This window comes from Vicugna pacos, chromosome 4, assembly GCF_048564905.1.
Source record: "Vicugna pacos chromosome 4, VicPac4, whole genome shotgun sequence".
NCBI lineage: Eukaryota > Metazoa > Chordata > Mammalia > Artiodactyla > Camelidae > Vicugna > Vicugna pacos.
The window spans coordinates 24,941,881-24,968,921 of record NC_132990.1 but is presented as its reverse complement, the minus strand read 5'-3'; the positions used below and the strand labels follow the sequence as shown (position 1 = coordinate 24,968,921).

The 27,041-nt window shown below is 35.0% G+C and overlaps 1 protein-coding gene across 4 annotated transcripts in view; it reads right to left on the bottom strand.

The window, feature by feature from the left end:
• ZDHHC21 (zDHHC palmitoyltransferase 21) overlaps positions 1-25,446 on the bottom strand; it is a 69,022-nt gene extending 43,576 nt beyond the window's left edge. Inside the window, exons 1-6 of one of the 4 annotated variants that reach the window (XM_072959417.1) lie at positions 25,430-25,446; positions 17,793-17,922; positions 11,774-11,972; positions 10,204-10,302; positions 5,476-5,587; positions 2,354-2,492 (exon numbers count right to left, since the gene is read on the bottom strand). In XM_072959417.1, the coding sequence (XP_072815518.1) occupies positions 2,354-2,492; positions 5,476-5,587; positions 10,204-10,302; positions 11,774-11,972; positions 17,793-17,840 (597 nt within the window). In that variant the 5' untranslated portion in view covers positions 17,841-17,922; positions 25,430-25,446. Of the gene's footprint in view, positions 1-2,353; positions 2,493-5,475; positions 5,588-10,203; positions 10,303-11,773; positions 11,973-14,802; positions 15,021-17,792; positions 17,923-24,906; positions 25,280-25,429 lie in introns of those variants that run through there. The other 3 variants (XM_072959416.1, XM_072959418.1, XM_006208283.4) reach the window with 3 other exon arrangements.
• Positions 25,447-27,041: the final 1,595 nt, after the last annotated feature.

Sequence of the window (27,041 nt, the reverse complement as noted above, 5' to 3'; positions counted from 1 at the left end):
CATTTCTAAGTATTCAAATAGGATCACCTATCATCAGTTTTCTATTAAAAAGTAGTGATCTTTCCTCTAATTGATAGTAATTTTTCCAGTTTCTACCTTTCATGTGAAGACAGGAATCAGTTTGTAATTTGTAACATCTTAATACTCCAGTTAAACATTACCATTATATTCTTATCTGAGTACTGGAATTTCTTTAGTCTATCACCAATCACCTAGTAGTACTGTTGAACAGTCTGTAAATATTTCATAAAAATTCACAGGCCAAAGAAAAATGGTTCCCTCCTTCTGAGAGCTTTCACTAAAATCAAGTATAACATAAACTGATAACTCTATTATCTGTCAGATACTTTTACATGTTTATCTCATTTAATTTCACTACTATTCACGTTTTTCAGAAATGGACACTGAAATTCAGAGGTTAAAGGATGTGTCAAAGGTTATACCTAAAATAAGAAAAGGTGTGTCTGTATACAAAATCAAGATCTTTCCACTACCAGAAGTTGGTAAGCGACATAAAGAGCCAGATACTTAATATTTTAGAAGTTTCAGGCGACTTGCCTCTGTTTCAATTACTCAACTCTGTTGTTGCAGCACAAAAGCAATTGCAAACAATATGCAAGCAGATGAGAGTAGCTGTGCTTCAAGTAAAACTTTATTAATAAAAACAAGCGGAGGTCAAATTTAACCCAACGCCCACAGTTTGCCAATACCTCCTCTACACTACAGTGCGTTCCCTCCTAGAGAAACTCTAGTAGCATTCAGTAATACGACTAATTTTACCTCTCCCTGTTTTTAAACATTATAACCTTAATCTTACTGTTAAAACTCTATTTTAATGCTATTCTTATTAGATTCAATCTATTTGAAACAGGTTACTCTTGAGAGAATATTTACAACTTTTTATATATTCTAACTACAATACCAGCTATATCAGAAATTAATCTATAAACAAATGAAACATTTCTAAAACTTTGGTACTAGCATGCATTACATTCTTAGTGTCATAATGTCAAATACCTACATGTAAAGCTCTCCCTTTTGAACTCTGTTCAGTTATTAGTATTTAATTTTAATTGCTCACTCTATATTTAATATGCCAAGTCACCACAAGGCCCCACTAACATATGCAATCAAGCAACAATATCTAATAACCTCTTTTAATTATACAAAAAAATCATGTGCACAAAAAAGATCTAAATACACAGAACTTAAAGACCTTCTCTCAACTGCTCTCATTACAAAATTTAATTGTATGCACCACCTCTGAACTTGTTATTTTTAATACGAAAGATTTAAACGGTATAAATTGGTATTAAGATAGAAAAACACCCTGTCCATCAGGGATTCTATTCCTTCTCCCCTCTCTCCTTTCCCACCTTGCTCCCTCACATGTGTACTTGTATGTACTCTCTGTCACACACACTCCCATACACACAGAGGGCATTTTAAAAACACAATTTAAGCCCAAATGACACACAGGATCAGGCTCAAATACCAGTTCTACACACAAAGCACACAAGATTCAGAAAACACAACCAGGCTCAAATCCCAGCTCTGCAACTAAAAATAGCTGAATAATCACTTCCTACCTTTGCGCCTTTAGTAACTGTTTATTTAACCTCTATTAGTCTGTTTCTTCATCTATAAAAATGGAGGAGAAAATCACACTCACCTCATGTGGTGGTTGTGATCATTTAAGTGAGAACTGAAAGTTCACGATCATGGCATAGTGTTGGTAAACAGTTCACACTTAGAACTCCTAGCTGCTCCTGTTACTGCCACGACCACTACCACCACCATTTGGGGGAAGTCTTATTAACAGCTATTGTAGCTTCTCTACAAAATGGAAAAAGCACTGCCTCAAATGACATATGTGATAACAACTTTTTAAGGCACCCTACAAATTCACTTTATTCCTATTGTTGAAAGTCAGGGGAAAATAGTCCTTTCTCGCAAGAACTGAATGTTCCTTTGAGAACCTCTAAAAATTAAACAAGTCTATTTCTTTTCCTGAAAAGAAACAAGAAGTTAACACTTTTCACTTTGTTTTTCATTACTGTAGATACTTTTAAACCTATATATCTATATCTATAGATACAGATATATATATATAAAGATCTAATATGCTGCTTTTTAAAGAACACAACACTAGTAAATAATCATAAATAGATTCGTTTAAAAGGGATTATCAGAATATGGTCCACTTTCTCAATTCCCAGTATATTTTAAAGTGCACCAATTTGGGGTTTATTTTTATTGTTATTGTTTTCAATTTTCTGCACTTAAAAGAACCACATGTTAATAACTGTATGTTATAGTCGCTCTAACATTAGTGGATATAAACATTTCTTACCACGTTACGCTTTTTTAGTGGAAGAAAATAATAATAGTGGCAGAAAGAAAACATCAGTCCATAGCAAGCAAGAAGTTCAGTGTAGAAACACAACTGCAGAAAAAGCCAGTGATTATCTTCACCAACACAATTGTTAATCCTGAAGAAAAAAAAATGAAAAAGAAACAATACTTTAAACTTTAATAAGATGTTAATTTCAGGATGTTAAAACTAAACATAAACAACTTCAAATGTGCTTTACATCATGGAGATACAACAAAGCCACTCAAGCAAACATTATGTAAGAAAAAGTATGATGTAAACATGGTACCTCATGTTTGTAAAGCACACTGTACTTTTCAAAGAAGTCCATGTGTACGATCTCCCTGCAACTCAACCACCACCCAGTGAGGCAGGAAGAACATATGGCAGTCTCCTTGCTTCACTGAGGCAAAAGAGGAACAAAGGAGTTAAGAGACTTGCCAGAGGATGTACAGTCAGAAGAGACGGTGGTCAGGAGAACAGGAACCCTCTTCTATATATTCCTCTGCCATTCCAGACATGGAGACCAATCTGAATGATCTGAAATAAACTCACTTAAACCTGCCACTCTGACCTACTGCTAAGCATTCACAATTTCTTATTTTTAAAATCCAACCTTGGTTGCTGAATATAAACACTTATTCAAAAGTATTTACAAATTCTTATTGCTACATTTCCACCAATACAATAGTGAACCATAACTGGGGAAAAGGATTAATGCTATAATCTCCAAATTTTCAAGATTAATGCAAGCTGAATACTTTATTTCTCCAAATACCTAAATTTTCAAAATATTTCAGTTCCAGCCGAAAACCCTACTTCAAAACTATAAATTACCTTTCACAAATGTTTTCATTTCAATATAGCATTACACTGCCACTGTTTGAAAAAATAAATAAATAATAGGGTCAATTCCTAACTTCAACTGTTGTTTTAAAGGTATGTCGTCAAATTATTTTTAAAAGTCTGATATATAACTGAACAGAAAACTTTGCAGAGGCATATTTCATAAACAAGAAAATGTCCTGTGTTTTGCTATCTGCAAGCAGGGCTATGAGAGAGGTGTGCTCTGTATGCACTCAATAATACTCTTCAACAGCTGTTTCTTGAAAAATGACTTATCCTTGTCCCATCCTACCTGCCCCCCCCAAAATTTGAGAAATAACTGCTATGATCATGGCATTCTTCTTAACCAGAGAACTTTAAGAAATCCTAAGATAATCTATGTGTTTGAGTTCTCTTGGTTACCAACTCGTTAGAAAGTATCACCAGAGCCAGAAACAGAAAATCTTGAGGTGACCAGGGAACTGACATCCAAATCCAAAGCATTAAGCAGTTGAGATGATGCAGCTTCTGAAAATATCAAAAATTCTCCTCGCTTCTTATTTACACTGTACGTGTCCCACACTCTCTGAGTATCTCCGCAACACTCTGTTAGGGAAGTCAGTCACACAAAGCCCTACACCTGTTTGGGCCCCTGGTCTACCTCCTTTCCTACCCTCCAGTTTCTGCTACTTCCCCGCTTCTTCCCACCCATGTTCTGAGAGGGTGACTCAAACTGTGGAAGCACAAGACCTAGAAACTGAAAGCGCACCCCAATCTTAGAGTTTGGGTTAAATAGCACTTTATTTTGCCACCAAGTTAGTTTTCACTCCTTAAAAATAAGTAAGTAATAACACTAATCTATACAATGTCAAACCATTTCCTAGTTGATTATTTTTTAAGCTTAAACTATTGCATTCATTGAAAGGAAGTATCAATACCCAACCAAATATCATGAACACTCATCGTGTTTTTAATCAGAAATATTACTCTAAAAAGTATACAAAATTGAGTTTTCAATGTGATTACCACTTACCTGAATACATGTTTTATCTAGTTATTAAAAATCTATCACTACTGTAATTGTAAACAGGTCACTGAGGTTTATAAAATCATTTCAGAATTAATTTGTTTAAATTCAAGGTATATTTTTAAAATACCAACTGCATGTTATACATTATACTATTCTGTTGATGTAATTTAAAACTTTTTAATATAGTAATGAAGTGTTTTTATTTTTTCTTAATCTCAGGAAATTAACTTCTATTTAAATTACCAAGTTATAGCAAAAACCAAATTTCTACTAAAAGCTTGCTAATAATTTGTGCTATCAAAAATAACAGAAACTCTAAACTGATTAGTATTATTAGGCAAAGCTAAACTCTACCCTTGAGTAAACTCTAGTTAAGTGCAATTATAAATTTAAGAAGCTCATTATGCAGTTAATTTTGTATATATGCATGCATGTGTACAAATATAAATATATATGTATTTAGATATATTTATAAAGTGCTACACCATACCAGTTTAAATATTTATACAGAGATCCCCTGCTAGGAAAACAGAATTAAATACAATATCTTGTTCACAGATTTCTGTGACAGCTTTGAAATGAGATACAATGCAGAACTCTCGCAGCATTTGTTTTCAAAAATTCTACTTTGCAAGTGAACATTTTCTTTAAATATTACAAGAGAGCCCCCTGTTGACCAAAAATGTTGGCAGTTTCAGCAGAACCAGCTAACTACCACTCTTACACATCCAGACAACATGTAATGTTAATACCTACATCCAATACATATCACTAAAAAAGATGAAATGGGGTGAAATGAGTTATCAAGGTTAACTGAAATGTGTTACACTTTAATTAAACAAATGCGAAAGAAAATACAAACAATGAGATACATATATATGGTTTATTACAATTAGGAACAATAATGGCTACTATATTTATACTTAAGTACTTCCTAAGTATCAGATACTCTACTAAATACTTCACATAGATTGCTTCATTTAATAAAACTACCTTAGATTTTTTGTATATTTGAGTGCACGTTACTTCTTAGTTTTCCACTTAAATATCTTCTTGTTAGAAAACATAGGCTCTCTGGAAGAATGACTTTGGGAGTTGACATAACCATGTGATCAGATAAAGGTATCCTTCCTTACTCAAGATATTTTTAACTGTGTAACTTTAATATAACCTTTGCTTAAATCTGCTAAGTACTAGGATTAATTTTTTACTATTTTTTTCTAGGAATGAATTATTCATTTCTTACCATGGACAGTGATGATCCATTCTCCTGACACAGTGGCCACAACGGCTGCAATGATGGGAACGCTTTGGTCTCAACAAATTACACTTGTTACATAATTCCCAGAACTCCCTTTCTAGAGAAGGAAATTAAAATCCATTTAATGATGGCACATGAGTAATGATGAAATTTAGCAACAAGAGTTTAGAAAATTTTCAAGGAATCCTTCAATATACATGTCTAAGTCTCCAGGATAAACATCTGCCATAAACGTTGGTGCTCTATTCAATGCATGTTTTATTTTGTAATGTTACTAATTTTAAACAGTATAAAAATAAGACATTATGAGTAATCAAACTAAGGGACAGAAAACAATGTATCTGGGTTTTAGACATATTACTATAAGTAAAATTTAATGACAAAACCAAGTAAACCAAATTATTATATTAAAACAGAATTGTATTAAAACAAATTCATTTCTAGAAATTTATTATCTAAAAGCTCTAAGGAAAAAATAGTGCTGATTACTGGTTTCACGGATTAGTAAGTCAAAACCAATCCTATAATATCATTAGAAACACAGATGGCATCCCTCTCAAGCCCCCCACATGAAACCATTTTTTTTTTTATATCAGTGGATTCATTTGGGAAAACTTATGAAAGAGGGTTGGAAAAGATTTCAGATGGCTTTAAGAAGTGATACAATAGTTTCAGAAGTGAAGAAGATTACAAGAAAATTACTATTTAACAGAAAAAAGAAGTTCTTTACAAAACTATCCTACCACCAAATAGCAATTTCCTCTAGTCTGTTGTGAAATAGCACACAATTAAGCTTCATGCTAAAAATATGAAGTTTATAGAAGTAAAGAGAAAAATCATTTGTTTTCATTATAAATTGCTCTAATTAGATCCATTAAAACTATATGGGACAGTCATCTACCGAGACAATTACTTCATTATATAGAACTTATCTTTTAAATACTTGTTGAAATGGAATTTTACTTTTACAAAATTCTTAAATCTTCCATCAGTTATGTTTAAACTACATCCCAGCCACATTAAAAGTATGCACATAGTTAAATTAACCTTCCACATTTAGGAGTGAATATTAGTTTATGCAAAGTATGACCTAGCACACAGTAGGCGGTCACTAAATCCTTGCTAAATTATGAAAAGTTAAAAATTTTAAAAAATAAAAGATTCCAAATATAAGTAATAGAAGATAACAGTGGGTAGTGTTCAATTTTCTAAAAAGATACTTTATTTTAATTTCATTATTTTTAGTTTAATGGCCAGGAGTAAAATCAATATACTGGAATTTCATAGTAAAGTGTTGGAAAAACATTCTACTATAAGTGTCTCTGGAGAAATCAATAAAATATGAATAAAACTATATTAAATTAATTTTTCCAATAATATGAAAGTTGATAAGTTATCTTTTACATTTAAATTTTCATTTTAAAATAAAATCCTCTTCCATTTCTTACCTTACAGTTTTTATTTTAATGGTTTATTTAATGGTTGTACAACTCTGCAAATATACAAAAGCCACTAAATTGTACACTTTAAATAGATGAATTACAGATATGTGAATTATACTCAATAAAGTTTTTTTAAAAAGTAAGAGCCTAAACAATATCATTTCATAAAATTTGTCCCAAAAAATGGGACAAATGGTAATATTTCTGTATTTCAAACATGCAAGTGCCTAATTTAAATGATTATTAATAAACACTTAATGATTTCATCTACATGCCCAAAAGTTTATAAAACTGAACTCTGGGGATCTTCACACCAGAAAATGGAACTTATATTCAAATTGCCTCTTATCTGGCAGGTCACATAGAGACTAAAGTTATTCTGTTCAAAGAAAACAACAATGTCTGTAGAGCACAGGGAACTATGTTCAATATCTTGTAATAACCTTTAATGAAAATGAATATATGTATATATATGCATGACTGGGACCTTGTGCTGTACACCAGAAACTGACACATCGTAACTGACTGTACTTCAATTTTAAAAACTTAATTTACTCCGTAGGTTGTCTTTTTGTTTTACTTATGGTTTCCTTTGCTGTGCAGAAGCTTGTAAGTTTCACTAGGCTACATTTGTTTATTCTTGCTTTTATTTCTATTGCTTGAGTAGACTGTTCTAGGAGAACATTTTTGAGATGTATGTCAGATACTGTTTCGCCTATATTTTCTTCTAGGAGGTTTATTGTATCTTGTCTTATGTTTAAGTTTTTGATCCATTTTGAGTTGACTTTTGTGTATGGTTTAAGGGAGTGTTCTAGCTTCACTGCTTTACATGCTGCTGTCCAGTTTTCCCAGCACCATTTGCTGAAGAGACTGTCTTTATTTCATTGTATATTCTCGCTTCCTTTGTCGAAAATTAGTTGACCAAAAGTTTGTGGGTTCATTTCTGGGCTCTCTATTCTGTTCCATTGGTCTATATATTTAAAAAGCATGTAAAATATTTGAGTAATTCAATTTTTAAAAATAGTTAAAGTAATAAAATATTAGGGTGTAAGTTTTCTTTTCTAAAGAGTTCAATTATATGAAACTGCTCCATCTTAAAACAAAGCCAAATAAATGTCACTATTTTGAAGCCCCAATTCTTTGGTCATGCTGTATTATTTTTCACTGGTATGATTTTTAAATTTTTTACTAAGTTAAAACCATATTCATAAAATAATCAGGTAATGAGCACCAAAAAGCATATGAAGACTTCAATTAACTTTGCTTCAAATCAAAGCAAAGGTGAATAAAGAGGTAAAATAATCTGTATATAGACTGGGGTAAAAAGATGGTAGAGACAAGGGTGCGGGCCTCACAGTAGCTCTGTAACAACCTGCTATGCAACTATGAAGGGCAGTCTATGCTCCTGATTACCCAGTCTACCCACCTCATACAAGTACCATGAGGATCACATGATAGGAGATACCAAAAGCCTTTGGCAACATTAAAATGTGATAAATGAATACAAGTTTTTTAATTGGGTAAAAGGAAAATTCTTCAGTGAAGAAAAATAGGCCAAATGTCAACTGAAACCAGATAAAGTACAGATATTCAAAGAGTCAGCAAGATGCCCTGGTTTCCTCCATCAATGGAGGCTACAAGCTAAAATAACACAGCAGTTTCAGATGGATTCAACCTGGCCCACAGGTAGAACCGGTCTGGTATTTATTTTAAAAGAATGCTTTTTAAATGTTGAATTGGTTGCTTATATTTTTTTAAATCATGCAACGTCTCAAAAAATTGCGATTCTGTGTTTTGCTTCTAAAAATTTTAAGATCCAAGACTACTAGGCTGTACAACAATTTCACTGTAGCTGAATAGTGGCCACTCCCTTTAGATGAGATAGGAAATTTTCAAAATGAAATAGTTCCTCCCTGTCCCTTTCACTGATTTGCAGTATCCTACAGTATGTAGGTGGAATACTGGGTTGCTTATTTTAGAGATCCTTTGGTTTGGGCTAGTTGAGAAGAGGGATTCTATACAAATTATAGAGCGCCATCCTCCCCAAACATGCACATGCGTACACACACACACAAACAACTGTCAAGTGACAGTGATACTGTTTCTATAAATTAATAAAAATTAAATATTCAAGATAGTTTCAGAAACTTCTACAGCTACATAAACATCAGTGTCATATTATTCCCATTTAATCATTAAACTTGCAAGGCCAAATCAACCCTAAATGATTAATCTCAAAAAACAATCAGAAACTCAAGGGAAATTCTCTGAGTGACTTGCCACTTAATCTAATTTTGGAAGGAATTACTACATGGGTTCCAAAACTCTGCTATACACAGGTATTTCAAAAATACTCCGATCTTTCAAAAATACTGATACCTGGCTCTCATCCCCACACATTCTGATATAATATGGGATACGATCCAGACACTGAAATTTTTTTAAGTTCCCTAGGTGATTCTATCGTAGCTTGGAAAACACTGAATTATTATAAAAAATAATTCTGGTTCTATAATATACAAGAAAGACATAAATTTCTTACTAGAAGGAAGTACAGAAAGTTCTCAAAGCTTACATAGCAAATGATCAAAAAGTGAAAATCAGGAAAAAGGATAAAGGAGGTTTACTATACCTGGCATTTAATAAAACAAGCAATACATTTACAATTCATTTTTGTGGTCTGAATGGTTACTATGCAATAAATTGATCAAAAATTACCTTCCACTGACAGTAGAACAAAAGTCTTTCAAATTTTTCATTGAATTGTTGGAACTCTGAGAAATACAGGCAACAGTGTCATCATACTACAAACATTTACTCTAAGCAATATTGTATTTGTAATGTCATGAGGTAAGTGGATCAAAAATTCCTTTATTAAATAAAAGTATAATTTCTCAGAAAATTATGTATCATTCAACAAATATTTACCCAGCAATAATTGCTAAGTGGTAAAAAATGTGTAGACACTAAGATTACAGCACTGAACAAATGAAGAAAACAAAACAAAAAATCTACACCCTCAAAGAGGTTATATAAATCTAGAGAGGGAGTTGGGAGAGACAAATAAATAAATAAGTAAACTGAAAAGGAAAGTCAGAGAGCAGGGGACGCGTGATTTTCAACAGAGAAATCTGGAAAGAAAACATTTGATAAAAGACTTTAAAGTGGTGTTAGATGACATAAGTAGGTAGTATACCAAAGGCAATAAAATACATTAATAAAGGTGATAATACTGGCATAGTGAAACTGATAAATCTAAAGAGTACCATACCTCCGTGTGGGATCTTTGGGTTCTCAGGAAGTCTTCCTGGATCAGTTATTGAGGCCCTCACTAAGGCAACCAGACAAAATATGGCAATGCCATAGAATACTTTGAAATAAATAAATTAATAAAATCAGTATTTACTCTTCAAAACATTTTTCAACAAGCATATTTAAAGCTTAAATGTGTATTTGAATTAACATTACTAGGATAATTTTCAACAGATAAGATGGAAAAATTAAATGATTAATACTGCTAAGAGGGCTTTCTTAAATGTACTAATTTTAAGTATCATTTTGTATGATAATAACTGATAAACCTGCAATAAATTAGATTTTTTATTAACAGAAATTCCCGATCAATATGGTATAAATTAAATGGTTCCCTTTTAATTATTACATGTACTATATCTGAAAGAATCAAAGTAACATTTTTAAAACTATTCTACAATTAAACGTTTCCATGAAGCCTAACTCACCAGCTTCAAAATCATTTTGAGTTAGTGAGGTTCAATTGCTCTTTTCAACAGATCCTAAGATATTTAATTTGAAAATAAAAAATCTAGCTACTATATGTAAAAATAGATTAAAAAAGACAAATTTCTTCTGTATAGCACAGGGAACTATATTCAATATCTCATAATAACCTTTTATGAAAATGAATATATGTATGTATGTATGTGCATGACTGGGACATTGTGTTGTACACCAAAACTGACACATTGTAACTGATTGTCCTTCAGTTAAAAATAGTAATAATAAATAAAATTTTAAAAATAAAAAAAATAAAAAATCTAGAAATGTTTGAGTATTAAAATGAATAACTAGAAAAATAACAGTAAGGGAAAATAAATTCATTCATCATAATTCTACCTTTTAAATGAGAAAGTAATAAGCATTTTGTTGGGAGGATAAAGAAGCACTGCACCTGTACTACGAAACAATTCAAGTGCTAACTCTAGGACTGACTGCATGGTAGTGGTGAGTTTTACCATTTATAAAACAGAAATTATATTTTCCACAGCTCTTGTGAGGTGAAAATGACATAATACACATGAAAACTGTAAATGCCATGTACATGCAAAACATATCATCCAGTCTTTTTCTTTTAATCATAAGCAAGACATCACCAATGAACTGTAGCGGAAAATAATTATCCAGAAATTCAAAGTGTTATCATAAGCAACATCATACTAATTTTTGTATCATGAAATTTTCATCTCTCAATAATGCATATCATCTTCATTCTTGAAACTTCTTCCACATTTGCAATAAGTGTGTATCAGAAATATTAAAAATACACAGACACAAATTAGTTCCACTTTGTCAGTCTCTTTTTTAAACAAAATGGTCTATATAATTCATAGAGTTAGATGTGGAGATATCACGTTTATTTAACTCTGAAAAAGATATAAAGGCCATTCTTTTAAAAAAATCATCCATAGTGTAGTAAATAGTTTCATATTAATAGCTTTGAATAATATTAAAAGGAAGGTTATCATAGTGGTACTATACTCCAAAAGTATTCACAATGAGAAAAATATTTGACTATATAAAGAAATAAAGATCTAGAAACTTACTTATTATTAATACACCCGGAATATGTCCTTCTTCATAGTGAGGAAAGAGGATAATTTTGGGAATTAAAAAAAAATTGTATAACCAGACAAAAACAATCAAACCCATGCAGCACCAACCATGTGGGTCAACAACAAAGTGAATCCGAAGACCCATCTTGCAGTCCTCTGACTGCCTGCCAACCCACAAGGGAAGATGATCCTAAGAAGAGGGAAAAAGAAAGCATTACTTACATAGAAAAAATTATTTGACAAAAACAAAACTATGTCACTGGAAACTATAAAATAACACTTACTGAGTTTTCTTTGTAGATATATTTTTGACAAAATAAAACACTATGGAAAACAAAGAGAAGTTTCCAGATACTCAAATTTCACCATAAGCTTCAAATAATTTAAATTTTCAATAGGAATTGCCATCATACAGTGTAAACTGGCATTATTTTCTGAAGTTAAACACAAGTCTGTCCTTAACTCAGCAACTCCATGCATAAACCCAAGAGAAATGAGTGCACATATCCACCCAAAGATATGATTAAAACTACTACAAAATTTTGTACATAAAACTAACTGATGGTCATACAAGTCAAAATAGTGGTCGTCTTGTGGTGGGAGGTGTGTTGATTAACTGGAAAGGAACAAGGAAGAAAACTCTGAGGAGCTAGAAAGATTCTATATGTTGACCTGTGTGGTGCTTTACAGAAATATACACATGTAAAAACTCACTGAGCTATACAAGTAAAATTGATGCAATTTAAATTTAAAACCACAATAAAATGCTTAAAAATCATTGTGAAAAATTATAACAAAAAGTGAAAATTACAAATTGTCAAAAATATTTAAATTCACAGGATGAAGCCCAATTAATATTACTATCAATTCGAGAAGACTCCTGTTTAAATGGGGCTTTTTTTCAGTTGAGTGTTAACAAAATACTAACAGGTCTCCTAATGAGACACTTAAGATACTTCTACATATGGTACAAAAAAAGTGACTTATGAAATATATCCTTACTTTTGCAAATATAAAGCTTAAATAATAAATTTACTATACAAGATCTAGGGGACAACATTTACATAAAATACAATGGAACAATACAATTCTAAACTTCACAATGTTTCTCAAACCTGTAAGCAATCTAGAATCAACTGAGGAGCTTTTGAAAAATACTTATTCCCAGGCCCCACTCCAGAGCTACTGAATCATAATTCTTTATGGAGTAATGCTCAAAAATCAAAAAAATGGTCTAAAATGCATCCCAGGTGTCTCTGATATTGCTGACTGGCATCTAGGAACCACTGATTCAGGAGATTTACTAAGACTTCAATGTTACAGCAATGAGTTGAACTCAGTTCAACAAACACTCATTGAGCCTCTACTACATACCAGTCACTTGCTAGACACTACAGATGCAATGATGAATAAGACCTGGTCTTTGCTTAAAGGAATAATGGGGGAAAAGAGTCATAAACGGGTTCAAAATGATATAATACATTCCAGCGATATCGACAAGATCTTATTATATATACACAGAAAGATGGGGCTAATTAAATCAGGGTAAGACTTCCTGTAGGGGAGAGAACTGAGTTCAGTCTTAAAAGACTAGTAAAGGTTATCCAAGCAAAGAAAATTGACGACACTGCAAACAGAAGAGCAGGAGGTATACAAGAGGAAAAATTGTAGGAGGTATTATAAACTGCCATCATAAATTGTAAAGCTTTCAGTGGAGAGTGAGTGGTAAGAAATAAGGGGCACATGAAGGACACAAAGATGCCACGCTAGTTAGAATGCTAAGACTTCATTCTTAGGCATTAGAAAGTTACCAAGGCAAGGGGTTAACATAATGAGACTTATACTTTTAAATAAATATTGAAGCTCTTGTGTGGAGGATAAAAGTAAAGATTGTTTAGGCTAAGAGAAGACAAAAGCCAAACTTAGTTTTGGAGAAGAGATTAACTGAAGAAATAGAATCAAACCTGTAAGTTTCACTAACTGATTGGATATTAGGAGTCACAGAGAAAGATTCCCAGATTTCCAACTTATATATCAGACTACTTCATTCTAGGAGTAATTTACCATCAGTTGAAGAGACTCAGGGTAGCATTCCTTACAGGCCTTGCCAATGCTCTTTAAACTACAAAGCTACCAGAACAAAGAAAAAAAGATTAAGGATTGCTTAGCTTTAAAGAATATCCCTATTCTATTATCCTTGGAACCTGGAAATAGTGAGACAGCAGGAAAAAAGCCAAGAACTCAAATGCAGCATCACTCAACTGTTTAAATCAGATATGGTCTAAATTAGTACTTACGTATGAATTTTAAAACAGAAAAAAATGCCCAGGCCTTAAAAAAGTGAAAGCTGAACTTCATTATCTTTTAACTAGAAAATTAAAAGATCCATCAGTATTATTAAAGTGAGAAAAGTCACAGAGAAAAAAGCATGCTATTTAATTTGCTAGGTATCATTACTTTAAAAACTACAGAAGCTCAAACACAAATGATAAGCTATCAACATGGCTAAAAAGAGAAACACTGAAAAAAACTTTATTTTCACAGTCTTGCCAACCATCAAGTGCCAAAAGAAATGACAGAAGGCTCTGTCTCTCAGCTTGTTCAGTACAACTTCATACACCTTCTTCATTTTAATGTTTCAGTTCCACTCAGGACTGTAAAAAGCAGATGATGAATTCTAATAATTGTAGAGAACAGAGTAATTTCACTACTTATTCCTAAATTTATTAATATTAGAAACAAAAAAGCACACAAGCCAGCAAAACAAGTAGCAAAATTATCAAACACTCATTCATCTTTTTGAACTCTATTTTTATTCTCCTCTACCAGAGAATAACAAATTTTTCTTATCACTACTAGAGAATCCTTATAACAGAAACTATTAATATAAAGTATGGTGTCTGTTTTTCCTGGATGTAAACACACACAGACAACAAGCTCTAAAAGAACAAGGAAAAGTGAGCAAAAGATAGGAAAATAAAACAATGAACAAATAAGACACTGAATACTTTTTTAAATACCTGATTACTGAAAATTAGTACCACATAATCCTTAAAACTGGACTGTAGAGAAGAAAACAGTAGCCTTCTGAGAGCTCCAACTCAGATTACAACCAGGAACATGTAACTGGTAAGTTGCAGGATCGTTCCACTCAGTTAATATCTACCAGGCGTGGCTCATGGCTGAACAGAAACTATTACAAATCCTGAGCAACAAGCAAACTGAACACAATGCTGCTACCCGGTCCTAAGGGTGGCATCCGTAAATACTCTCATCAGCTAGAGAATCCAACATATTAATTTGTATATTAAATGGTGAGCTCATAACTCAACCTTTGATGTAACTAGTGGACACACTGGTACTTCAGCATTTTTTAAGGTTGCTATCTGCTAGCTACACTTGAGTGCTGTGACTAATTTCATTAATGGTGTAAATTACTACAGCACAACTTTTATTTTAAAGAAATTATAACTCATCTCTAATAAACTGAACTATAAAAATATCTGCAACATATAAACTACTCTGGTAGGAAACTGCCTTTCCTTTCTTGCCTTTTCAGGCAACTAAATTTCCCCACATATTTTCCTCAGGAAGAATACTGGAGTCACTACGAAAAGAAAGTGACAGAAAACTTTAACACCAGAATGCAGATTTTAGAAAATGATAAAAGTTAGCCAAAATAATTTACAAGATATCTAGCCAAATGATTATCTCTAAACTTATAGTTTTATATGCTCACTACGTCAGCCAGTGGTCTTAACTACTGTTCCATGAATATGAAAATTATATTTCCTCTCCCACTCCTTCTATCTGAAATGTCTCTACCATTTTGCCTTACTCTGTTTAAATTCAACTCAAACTTCAAGGTCAATCTGAATCCACACTCTATATGAAATTTTTCCTGGCACCTTAGTTCACAGCGCTTTCTCTTTCTCTTCTAAATTCCAAATAAAAAGCAAAACTAGTAGAAGAAAATAGCAAGTGATTTCATAATCTTGGAATGAGGAAGACCTTCACAAACAAGACCCATAAGCCATATCTGACCATATAAAAATTAAAACTCCTGAAGCTAAAACACACTAGAAATGAAATTAAAAGACAGAGGGGTATAGCTTAAGTTGTAGAGCACATGCTTAGCATGCACGAGGTCCTGGGTTCAATCCCCAGTACCTTCACTAAAAATTAATAAACAAATAAAATTACATCCCCTCCAAAAACAAAAACAAAATTAATAAATTAAAAAAAATTTTTTTAATTAAAAGACAAAGCACCTCTGGAAAAAATTGACTAGAGTAAGACTAGTAAGAGGCATACCAAGTAAACACATAAAGAGGCAATTTACAAAAGAAAAAAAATCCAATGGTTAATCATTACTGATTAGGAAAATGTGAAATAACTAGATATATTTTTCATCCTTTGTATTGACAAAATTTTAGAAAGACAGATGATACCCAGTGTTCAGAGGGCATTAAAAAGAAGGACACCCTCATCCATTACTGATACGCATGTAAACTGATACAATCATCTCTGGAGGATAATTTGGCAGTATCTATTATAATGTCAAATTCTTTGACCCAGCAGTTTTATTTCTAATAACATCTGCAAAAGTATTCATTAGGGTGTATAGGTATACATACATACAAGGATGTCCAATACAGAGCTTTTTGTGATCACAAAAATAAACACAACCTAAATGCCCAGGAGAGGGAGGGGAATGAGCATATACAGCAAATTATAATACATCCATAGTATAGACCATTTCTAAGCTACCAAAATTTTTAAAGGAAAAAAAGAGAGAGTAAAAAAAAAGGAGGAGCTCTACATTTGCATATGGCTGAGTGAAAAGAAGCAAGTTACATAGGCAAAATCTATGGTGGGGGGAAATACCTTAATAGTAGTTTCCTGAAGGGGAGGATAAAGACAGACTAGGAAAAGGCATAAGGGAACTTTCTGGGATACTGATAAAGATCTCTATCTTGATATGAGTTTGAGATACACAGGTCACAAATTTGCTGAAACTCAGCAAATGTACACTTAAGACCAATACATTTCATGGTATATAAATTTACCTTTAAAAAACCCTGTAAACCAAAATTGAACTCTAGTTAATGATATGTTTATTGAAATATTGGGGGAGGGGCAAGTATACTGATGTCTGCAATTTACTTGGAAATGGATCCAAAAGAAAAAAAAGTGGAATGATGGGCAGACAGAGATGGACAACTCTATGACATAGTTCAGTAAACTATCAGTTGTAGAATCTAGATGGTCAGTACTCAGATGTTACACTATAAAATTCTTTCAACTCTCTGTTTAAAATTTTTCATAATTAAATGTTGGAGGGGGAAGGTAAGTTATAGAAAAGTTTATATAACATGATTCTTCTTTTGTTAGAAAACATATAATGTATAAGTAATTTCTGTATGTGTGGAAGAAAACACACCTACCAAACTGCTAACAATGGTTATCACTGAGCTGAGGAAGGAAATAGTGAGAAGGAATGCAGTCACTATACATGTACATACATACACACACACACACACACACACACAAACACACACACACACACTTAGGTGTTCTTCTAAGTTTATTAGTAAACATACATACTTCTGAACTCTTCTAAACCAACTGAAAAATAAAGATAGCCAAAGGGGTATGATTCAACATTACAACCTAACAAAGTCTCTTTATCACTGTCTTTATCGCTATGTATTATCTCTATATGAAATGCTTTTTAAATTAGTATCTTTGAAAATGCAGCACAGAAGCAAATAAGATTTCTAATTCAGAAAGATGCTTCTTAAGCTTGTATTACTTACAGATTATTTTTCTCTACGGAAAAAGTCTTATTTAAGAAAATGTGTAGATAAAATTTAATATGAAACATTTTACATAAAGTAACATAATTTTTGCAAATAAAAACTTGTTAAATTCATCTAAACATAACACTTCAAGGCTACTATGCAACATGATTGAGAAATATATTCCCATTAAAATCAAACGCACTTACCACTTGAAATTTCACTGAGGTGTGCGGTAATTTTTCTGGTACTTGCATCTAGAGGTTTTATCTTGATTCATTTTTTTTTATTACATCCCAACAAATGGATTTCTCCTCAATAACAGTTATCCATGAGAATCTATTAATGGTTTAACAAATAATGATCTCACAACAAAGATAAAAATTAAAAGCAGCTAAATATGCTAACTGTAAAAATGTCAATTACAAAAGTTTAAATTTAGAAATAAGATGATTCAACTCCACTTAATTCTGTTGATTTTGTATCCAATCAAGCCCCTCAAATCTTTATTTGATTACCATTAACCACGAAAGTTCTCTCTTTTGAAACCACTCACATCTCATAAATTCAAATTAGCATTGTGTCCAGCATTTGGGCTTCATCAAACTTCCTAACCACAATCACAAAATAACAAGAGATTCTGAGGTTACCGATGTGACAAAATGCAATCTGTTATCTTTCAAGATCTTAGGCTAGGCCTCTCTAATCACAACTGATAAACATAAAATAAGAGTCTAAAACAGAAGCACATTTTAGTTTAAATGTTTTAAGGAAAAATGGTATCCTCCTATAACGAAACCATTAAGAGAATCAACCGTAAAAGTTAGTTTCTCCTGTTCAGACAAAGAATACTGTAAAAAGTTCTAGAAAACATAATTCATACTTCACTAATTTAATCATTACCTATTGACTATATACTATGCCTTGGCACTGGGTATAGACTAAAAAAAAAAAAAAATACAGAGACTATCCTCAATGGAGACAAACTAGTAAATAGACAAGGTCAATACATGTATGAGAAGATACAACAGAGGGCAAGGGGGCAAGAATGTATCTCATTTAGGAAGGGTATTGGATCATGGAACTTTTTTCAGTTACATGAATATTTATGTGTGTGCTAGGCTGCAGTATAAAAGGTATTTCTTATGGTAAGTTGACATCAGGAAAAGATTTCTGGAGAGAGTGAAACCTGTGAGTTAGATGAACAATGGAGACTCTTCTGAACAAGAGAGCAAAGCAAAGGTACAAGAGCAGGCAGAGGAAATCTGAGTAAACTGAAACGACTAGAGTCAATGCAAACTGAATGCAGTAAAACATAACTAACCTTTCGAACACAATCATCACTAAGAAATACAGTTCATAACATTTGGTATCATACACACAGAAATATGAGCTATGTGACTATATACTTCATACACATAAAATATATAACTGAAAAATTTTAGTGGCACGATATTTACCCTGACTATATGTGACAACCTTTGATACTGTACTATTTTATTCTATGTCACTTTAATAAAAATATATAATGCTGGTCACAGCCTACTAAACTGATTTCATGACCTACAATTAGAGTGTGATCTAAGAGCAGAAAGCACTGTTAAGCCATGCCAGTGAGCTTGGACTTCACCCTTAACATGGTGGTTTGGAAATCACTGAAGGATTATAGGCAGAAAAATGCCTTGATGAAATTTGCATTTTGGAAAGAATAGCAACACTTTGAGGAATGGACTTGGATGGATAGATAAGGCTTCAAGACTGACTACATGAAATATGATAGGCTTACTGGTTACCCAAGTGAGAAATGAGAGCATATGGTAAGTACCCCAAAAAGCAGTAACTTCTAAAGAAGTGGGGAGGGGAGGGAGTGAGGAAGGGACATTTAAGTCAGGAGGTATGCTAAAACAGGGCAGAAAAGAATGTAATGAGTAAAACCAATAGGACGTGGTGACCAATCAGAAGCAAAGGGCGGATTCTAGGATGACCCCCCCAGTTTTTGGCTTAGGGTCTAGGTGAAGGCTGGTACCATTCTCCAAGAAAGGAAATAAAGGACAAGTTGTGAGTTTGTTAAGCATACTGCTTACCATAGCAGTAGGAACCCATTACACACTGAGGATGTAAAAAAAAAACCATTATCATTACATTTCCATTCCCTTTATAGACTTTTTTTAAACAGTATTTTCTCCCAGGGTCAATTTTTCTATGGTCCAGGATCGTTAGACTGTGAAATGTAACTTGCTTCTAGTCTAACTTTCTAAGCTAATTTAAAGTGGTCTCCTTGGCTGCACATTTGCTTCTTAGGAGACAAAATACAGAATGACACAGTAAAGGAGCTGCAATTCCAAAGGCAAAGGAATGAATTCAACTTCTTCTAGAAATGATCTCATACAGAATTAATGGTACAGAATTGTGGTACAACAAAGTGCTCCGAAATATGGCCAAAGTCAGTAATGCTGCTAAGGCTATGACTCTAGGGTGGCTTCTTAATGTTGCAGCAAAACAGTGTCTGTCAGTAACATTATTAGGTAATAACACAAGTCAGTCATCCATGAGTCAAACCCTCATCACTCACTGGCTTAAAATCAAGGGAAAAAATCCTACTTAACATTTACAGTTATTAGAGCTATATCACAGCCATAGCATCCAAAATGAGATGAACATTTCATCTAGCTCACCATCACTGTGGAATCAAATCTCACATATGTGGTATAAACACCAACTCTAGGCTTAAAAATCCAAAAACATTTGCAATAACAAAGGATATCTCAAAGTTTTAATAACTCTAAAATGTCATTAAGTATTTTTAACATGGATAGGTCTTAAAAAAAAACGCAATCAACAATTTACAGGACAAAGAAAACAAAACAAATCCCTCCACAGGGTCAAAAGAAAATGGTTAATATATAATATGAATATATAAAATTTAAACCTTGTAATTGCAGCTCAAATGTATTTTAAAACATAAATTTACAACTATATGTTTTTAAAGATTTATACAGCTATCTTACTTCTGATTTTATCAACTCTGAAAACTGGTCAAATAATTCTACCTAAAATATCAGGCTATAGCCATCTTTAATAATTAGCCAATGAAGTAATTCAATTTTTAAAATATTACAGAGGTACTCGGTTTATTTCAATAGAGTAGGAAATTAATCCTGTACAGACACTTAAAGGACAGCCCATTCAAATTATGAAGCAGCCTCTTATTAGCTCTTCAAGCTTCAGTTTAACCGTCTATAAAATGGTAATAAAAATCTCAACACAGAAGGTAGCTGTCATATTTATAAGAGAAACTGCCTGATAAATGATAAACACTTTTAAAAATGGTAACTTTAAAGCGAAGTGGTAGGTGGGTGAGAGGGGAGAGGGAGAAGGAAGAGGAATTTAAGATTAAGAGTTTTACATCTAGTTTTACAAACTCCAGAATGAAACAGTGTTTCTGGGTTGCCATCATCAAAGTAGGGATACAATTTAACTACACCCAGTTGTCTACTTTCTCCAACACTGAAGTCTAAGAAGTGCTCCTCAGAGATGAGAAGCCTCAGGTAGTACTCAGCCTCTTCTCTAGCATCATACTGTAAGCATGTAGTTCCACATGTCGGCATGAGGTCTCTTCAGCAGAAAACCAAAAGTAAAAATCAGATCTAAAATAATGTGATTGAGCTGAAGCCTGTAAACTAAATCTGTTTTCAGGTAAAAGCAGAAGGACTGATGAGTTAAAAAAAAAAAAAAGAAAGAAAGAAAAGAAATAAAATGGGAGAAAATCAGGACCTGATTTCAGAAGCAAAGGAAGAATACAGAATTAAAGTGGGGAATTCTGACTGAAATGCTGAGCTCTTCAGGGAGACCTTGTGAAAATGTGGGTGGGCCAAGTGTCAAAGCACAGCAAACTTGCATCATCAATGGTTTCAATAATCTGCTTCCTAAAATAAGTCTTTAAATCACTATATTCTGGGCCGAACTGAACATAAGCTGTTGCTCTTCTGTGCATCTGCCTCATGAGTAAAAAAAAAAATAAATGTAAATTAACACCCTTATTAAAAGTACTGCACTACAGTGACCCACTTCAACAGAATCTCCTAACAAAAAGCAGAAATAATCCGGAAGGTGTGGGATGATACGAATTAAAGACTACCAAATTCTGTTTCAGTCAGTGCAAAATGTCTATGTGGGACTCTTCATTTAGGAAGGTATGAACGTGGGGAAAGGGACAGGGCAAGCAAGAGAAGAACTGGAGTTAAACAGAGGGCAGGGACAGAAGGCACAGGTAACCTCTGCTCCAAAGACAGCACAAGGAAAAACCCTCAGATACAGTAAGGGCCAGAAATGCGGCTCTGGCATTTCCTGGGCGTGAACCAGGCATGTTACTCCATCAGGGAAGGGAAGCCAGCCACTTACCTCTAGTACCCACTGCATCAAGAACAGACATAAGGAGAAAAAGGAAGGGGGCTAAATTAGATTTCCTTCACACAAGGATTTACCAAAGCAGACATGATTTTAAAACAATAATACTAAAAGGAAAAAATCTCTCCTTGCTTGCTGAAGCTGAAAATCCTGCAGCAGGTACAAAAAGCTATTCGATTCCATAATTACAGATAAAAGGCTTAAAATCAGAAGGCTGGCTGAGATCACACTGGAGCATGTTAAGTTAAAATTTAAATGAATCAGTGAGTGGTAAAAAACTAATTTTTACCTAACCTGCCTTTTTGTGGAAGTGGCAGCAACAGACAGATGAAGAGAGCAGATACCCATTCAGCCTCTTAAATGGATAGTCAATCTACCAGAGAGGAAAAGCACATAGAAAGAGGGGGCCTAAAAGGCAGAAGACAAACTTTGAAAATGTCACATTTCACAACACTGTAAACTGACAAGAAAAAAAGAAAAGAAAAGGAATGGAATGAAAGAAAGAAAATGTCACATTTTGCCCCAGGGTACCTCAAAACAGGGAAATAAGTGCATAGACTACCTCCACATTGAGGTATTTTTGCTAAGGTACTAATGAGAGCAGTGCTGCTTCACGTCTACAAAGATATGCTTTATAAACTAAGTTAACTCAACTTACCAAGGATTCTTAACCAATATGAAACACTGGTGTTCTTCTTTTTTTTTTTTCCCCTTGTTTTTCACCTATGTATTTTACTGATTCAAATAAAAAATATTCAAACATTTTCAGCTTTAATTAAAGGTGTCAATGCACTGATGATTCTTCTAGTTGCTAAAATGCCATTTATATTTAGTGTATTTGACAAGTTGAATCTGAGTCCTATGTGTTACTAAAGCCATATAAAATGCCTTCATTCCTTAATATAAAAGTAAAACTGAGCTTATGGAACAACCTTCTGGTAAATACAAACAGCTTTTCCTCTGCCTTCTCTGTTGCGCTTGGTAGTACTGACATCACTACTATGCAGCCCTCCACACTGGGGTTTATGGACTCAATTACAATTCCGGAAATGAAAGCTCTGTGGAGACATTACTAGGCTTCTCAATTCATTTCTTTACTAATACATGACTTTATTTCATCCATGTGCTTTTCCAGGGGATCTGAATTAGTCCTTATGTATTAGAGCAATCAGGCAGTGGGTAAATAAGTAGTAAAAATTTTTGTAATTCACTGATTACTTCTTTAGAACTTATCTATTAAACTGACGGTTACATGTTTGCATTTTAAAATGCTTAAATTTCTCTTACTAAGTAAAACAGCCCAGAGACAGGCAAAGTGATACAGTTATCATTTTATTTAAAATATACTCTAGTTCATTTATTCCAACTACTACTTCTAAAGTACGTTAAATTTAACAGAAATCACAAGAGCTTGAAGGGACTTAATATAATTCTTTTGTTTTACCTCCAAAATGAGGAATTTCAGAATAGTACTACACCAAAAACTACTCTAAAAGTATGGAATCATACCTTTTTAAGTTATATTTTGATATAATTTTACTAACAGTTCTTCAGGTGAATGTTTTAAATATACCTTTAACATGTTAAAGGATCTTAAATTATTTACAAGCATAGCATATGCCAAGTAAGCATGGGAAAGCTAAAATAAGCCTTAAGGAATTCAGCCTCACTTCCTGGTTGTATAGATGAGAAAACTGCCTCTGATCCACCCATGACCCCACAGCTAGATTGTGACAGCAAAGGAATAACACCTAGTTTTTCTTTCCACAACACCGACTCATTTGGTTCTTTCTTTCCAATTGATTTCCTTCCTTATCGCTTCTTCAAAAATCTTTTTGCCATTAAGACATAACACACCAAAGGCAAAATAAAGCACCTCTCTGGATTTTATCTTTAAAATCTAAAGAGTTGGAAGGATTTAACAAGATATTACACCAAAAGCCTTTTAGTCCAGAAACAGCACATCCTTAGCAATCACCAGATGATAATAATTATTACTTTTTACCACAAGGAAGGTAGTGAATTTTTAAAGTACACCTATTAGCATACTACGCCTCGTATCCATTTGACACATCTTCTTAACCTGCCCGCTTAATTATCCTTAGTCCATCTTTATTTTAGGCTGTAACTTTACACTATGATTTATGACTTGCCCACAACGACCTTGACTTTTTTCCTCTTGTACTTTTATAGACTGCTATATTGCATATTTTCAAGTAATAACCGGTCAGGTTCTCTTAGCCCTAGAGATACTGACATCCTCCACTGACCCACAAGGGATCTTAAAATGTGACCCAAATACAGCTTGAGAAAGACCACAACTTTAAATGGACTCTTCAGTTAAAATCCAACGGCCTATTACAGTGAATGGTAACAAGTGCAAACTGCTACCATCCACAGCCATTTTCTCAAAGCCACTCTTAGGTTTGGGGGAGGGAGGCAGAAGGTCAGTAAAGGAGCTATTTCTCCTCCTGCTGGTCCTCTGCAGCCTCACACCAGCGATCTGGAAATGAATGAAAGGCTAGGATGGCAAGGATAAATCCCAGATCCCTACGCAGGTCTCCGGGCAGGGATACGGAGAAGGAAACTGTGGTTCAGAAGCGAGAAACTCAGGACAGATATTTTTAAAAAAACAAAACAAACAAAAAACCACCCCACTACTCCAAAACGCCTCAACTAGCGCAGCAACCCGCCCACCACCAGTTATGGGAGGGGCAGATGGCGGGCGGCCGCAGCTCTGGCTGAAGATGCTGGGAGACAGGCCAGGCCCGGGGCGAGCAGGGCACGGAGAAGACACGGGGCTCTGAGCGGGGGCGCGGGCAGGGGCGCGCGGGGGACCGGGCGCGGGGCAGGGCGCAGCCCCGGGCGGGCGCCGGGGCCGGCCGTGGCGAACGTTCCCCGCCGGCACACACTCACCGGGGCCGGGACCTCGCCTCTCGCCGCCGCTGCTCCCGCGGCCGCCAGCGGCTCTTCCCCTCCGCCTCCGCCAGTCCCGCCGCCGCCGCCGCCGCCGCCGCCCAGGCCGGGCCGCGTTCCCCTTCCGCTTCCGGGAGCCGGAGCGCCGGAGCTGGCGGGTTAGGTGCCAGTCCGCCCGCACGGTGGGCGCCTAACTGCCGCCGCCGCCTCCGCTCGGCGCCCCGGGGCGGCGATGGGAGCCGCCGAGGGCCGAAAGACCAGAAATCGCGCCGCGGCCCCCAGACCGCGTGCCCTGCCGGAGCGCCATCGCCCGAACACTCGTACCTGACGCACCTCGGCGCCGCCGCCCCCAGCTGCTGCCTCCTTCCCAACTCTGCCCGGGGCCCCCTCCTCCTCCACACCATTGTCCTCCCTGTCGAGGGGACTGGAGAGGGGCCTTCCTTGAAGGATTGCCTTTATCCGCCTCCTTTCCGGAGAGAGGCCTCATGGGCCTCTCTACCCCTAACTGGATGTCCCCTGGTACCTTGCTTCAAATCGCAGTCCCCTGCATCAGCATCCTCCCGGAACTTGTTAGGAATGCACCATCTCAGGCTTCCTGAATCAGTATTTGCATTTTAACAAGATCTCAGGTGATCCCTATCGTGCACCTGAAAGACTCGAAACTAGTGAATAATCTTGCCCTCTTCAGACCCTCCATGTGACAAGAGACAAAGTTGCCCAAGACATCCAAGGTTTTTCCTGTTCCTGCTGGCAACCAACGTTCACACAGAAACAAGCTTTACTTAGTGTTTCAGATGACATCCAAAAGTTGCTGGCTTTCTCATCCTTGCAACCTAGGAAAAAAAAAATTGACTCAACACTGAAATAATTCACCTCCCAATCTAAATTCCTATCGTCATCAAACACCAGAGACATACTAAAACCTCCCCTGTGCCCCCTCACTTCAGCTGAACAGAACTTTGGGAAGGTTAAAATGTTTGCAGTATTGTGGAGCTTCATGCCTGCATGCCACAGGAGGAGTGACAGATATGTGGATGGAAAGAATATTACCTGCTGCATGACATCTGAACGCCTTACAGAATGGCATTGAAAGCTCTTCACAAACTGGTCTCTACCTCCTCTCCAGTCTTATCTCTAACTAACTTGGTTCTTCTCCCCATCCTAGAATGTCTTTCATCTTCCTCTTAATTCTATCTGGACTTGGAAATCAGCTCAAATCCTGCTGTCCCGGAGTTCTCTCTCACCACTGCACTAAGATCACACACATTGGAGCTTATTTTGGACCCTTATGTTACCCTGTATTGCTAGATATTTTAAAACGTGTTGTGTCCTGGTTTCTGAATTGCAAACACCTTACAGCCTTTAAGTCCTGTATCAGTAGTAACTAAAGTGTGGTTCCCACATCAACAGCACCAGAATCACTTAGGAACTTGTAAGAAGTCCATATTCTCCAGCTCCACTCCAGACCTACTGATATAGAAATTCTGGGGATGGTGCTAGCAATCTGTGTTTTAAGAAGCCTTTTAGGTGATTCTAATGCATGCTCAAGTTTTTAAATTACTGACCTAGAATATTGTCTGTTAATTCCAAAGGAACTCAAGGATCGGGGTTGATTTGACTATATGCAAGTTTTATTGCTTGTCAGATTAAGAAATAAGCTCATATATTCACAAATGGCTAGGTTTGAAGATTGTCACACTTGCTTTTGGAAGAATTAATTTTCATAGTGCCTTTGATGTAATAGGATTTTTGTAACCGGGTTTGCTTGAAAAGAAAGAAATAATACTGATAACTAGTCACTTTGTGGGGAAGAAGAAACACGTGGAGTTTTGCCCCTAAACCCAGGTGCCTGAATGGCATGTTATTTTGCTCTCTCTTAGCATACCCTTGTGAGAGAGACTAATTCGTGGCAAATGATCTCAATAGGTTCTAAAATGAGAATTAGTTGGTGGGCAGGTGAAGACACATAACAATTGGAAGTGTAAATATTTTTCATGCCTTTTTAAAAATGAGTTAACCGGTCTCTTATTAGCCAAATCAGTTCCATAGAGAATTTTCTAAGGCATGGAAGGAGAGAAGTGGCAGGAAAAACATTCCCAAAATCATGAGCCTTTTTAGCATGAGCAGTTAAGGTG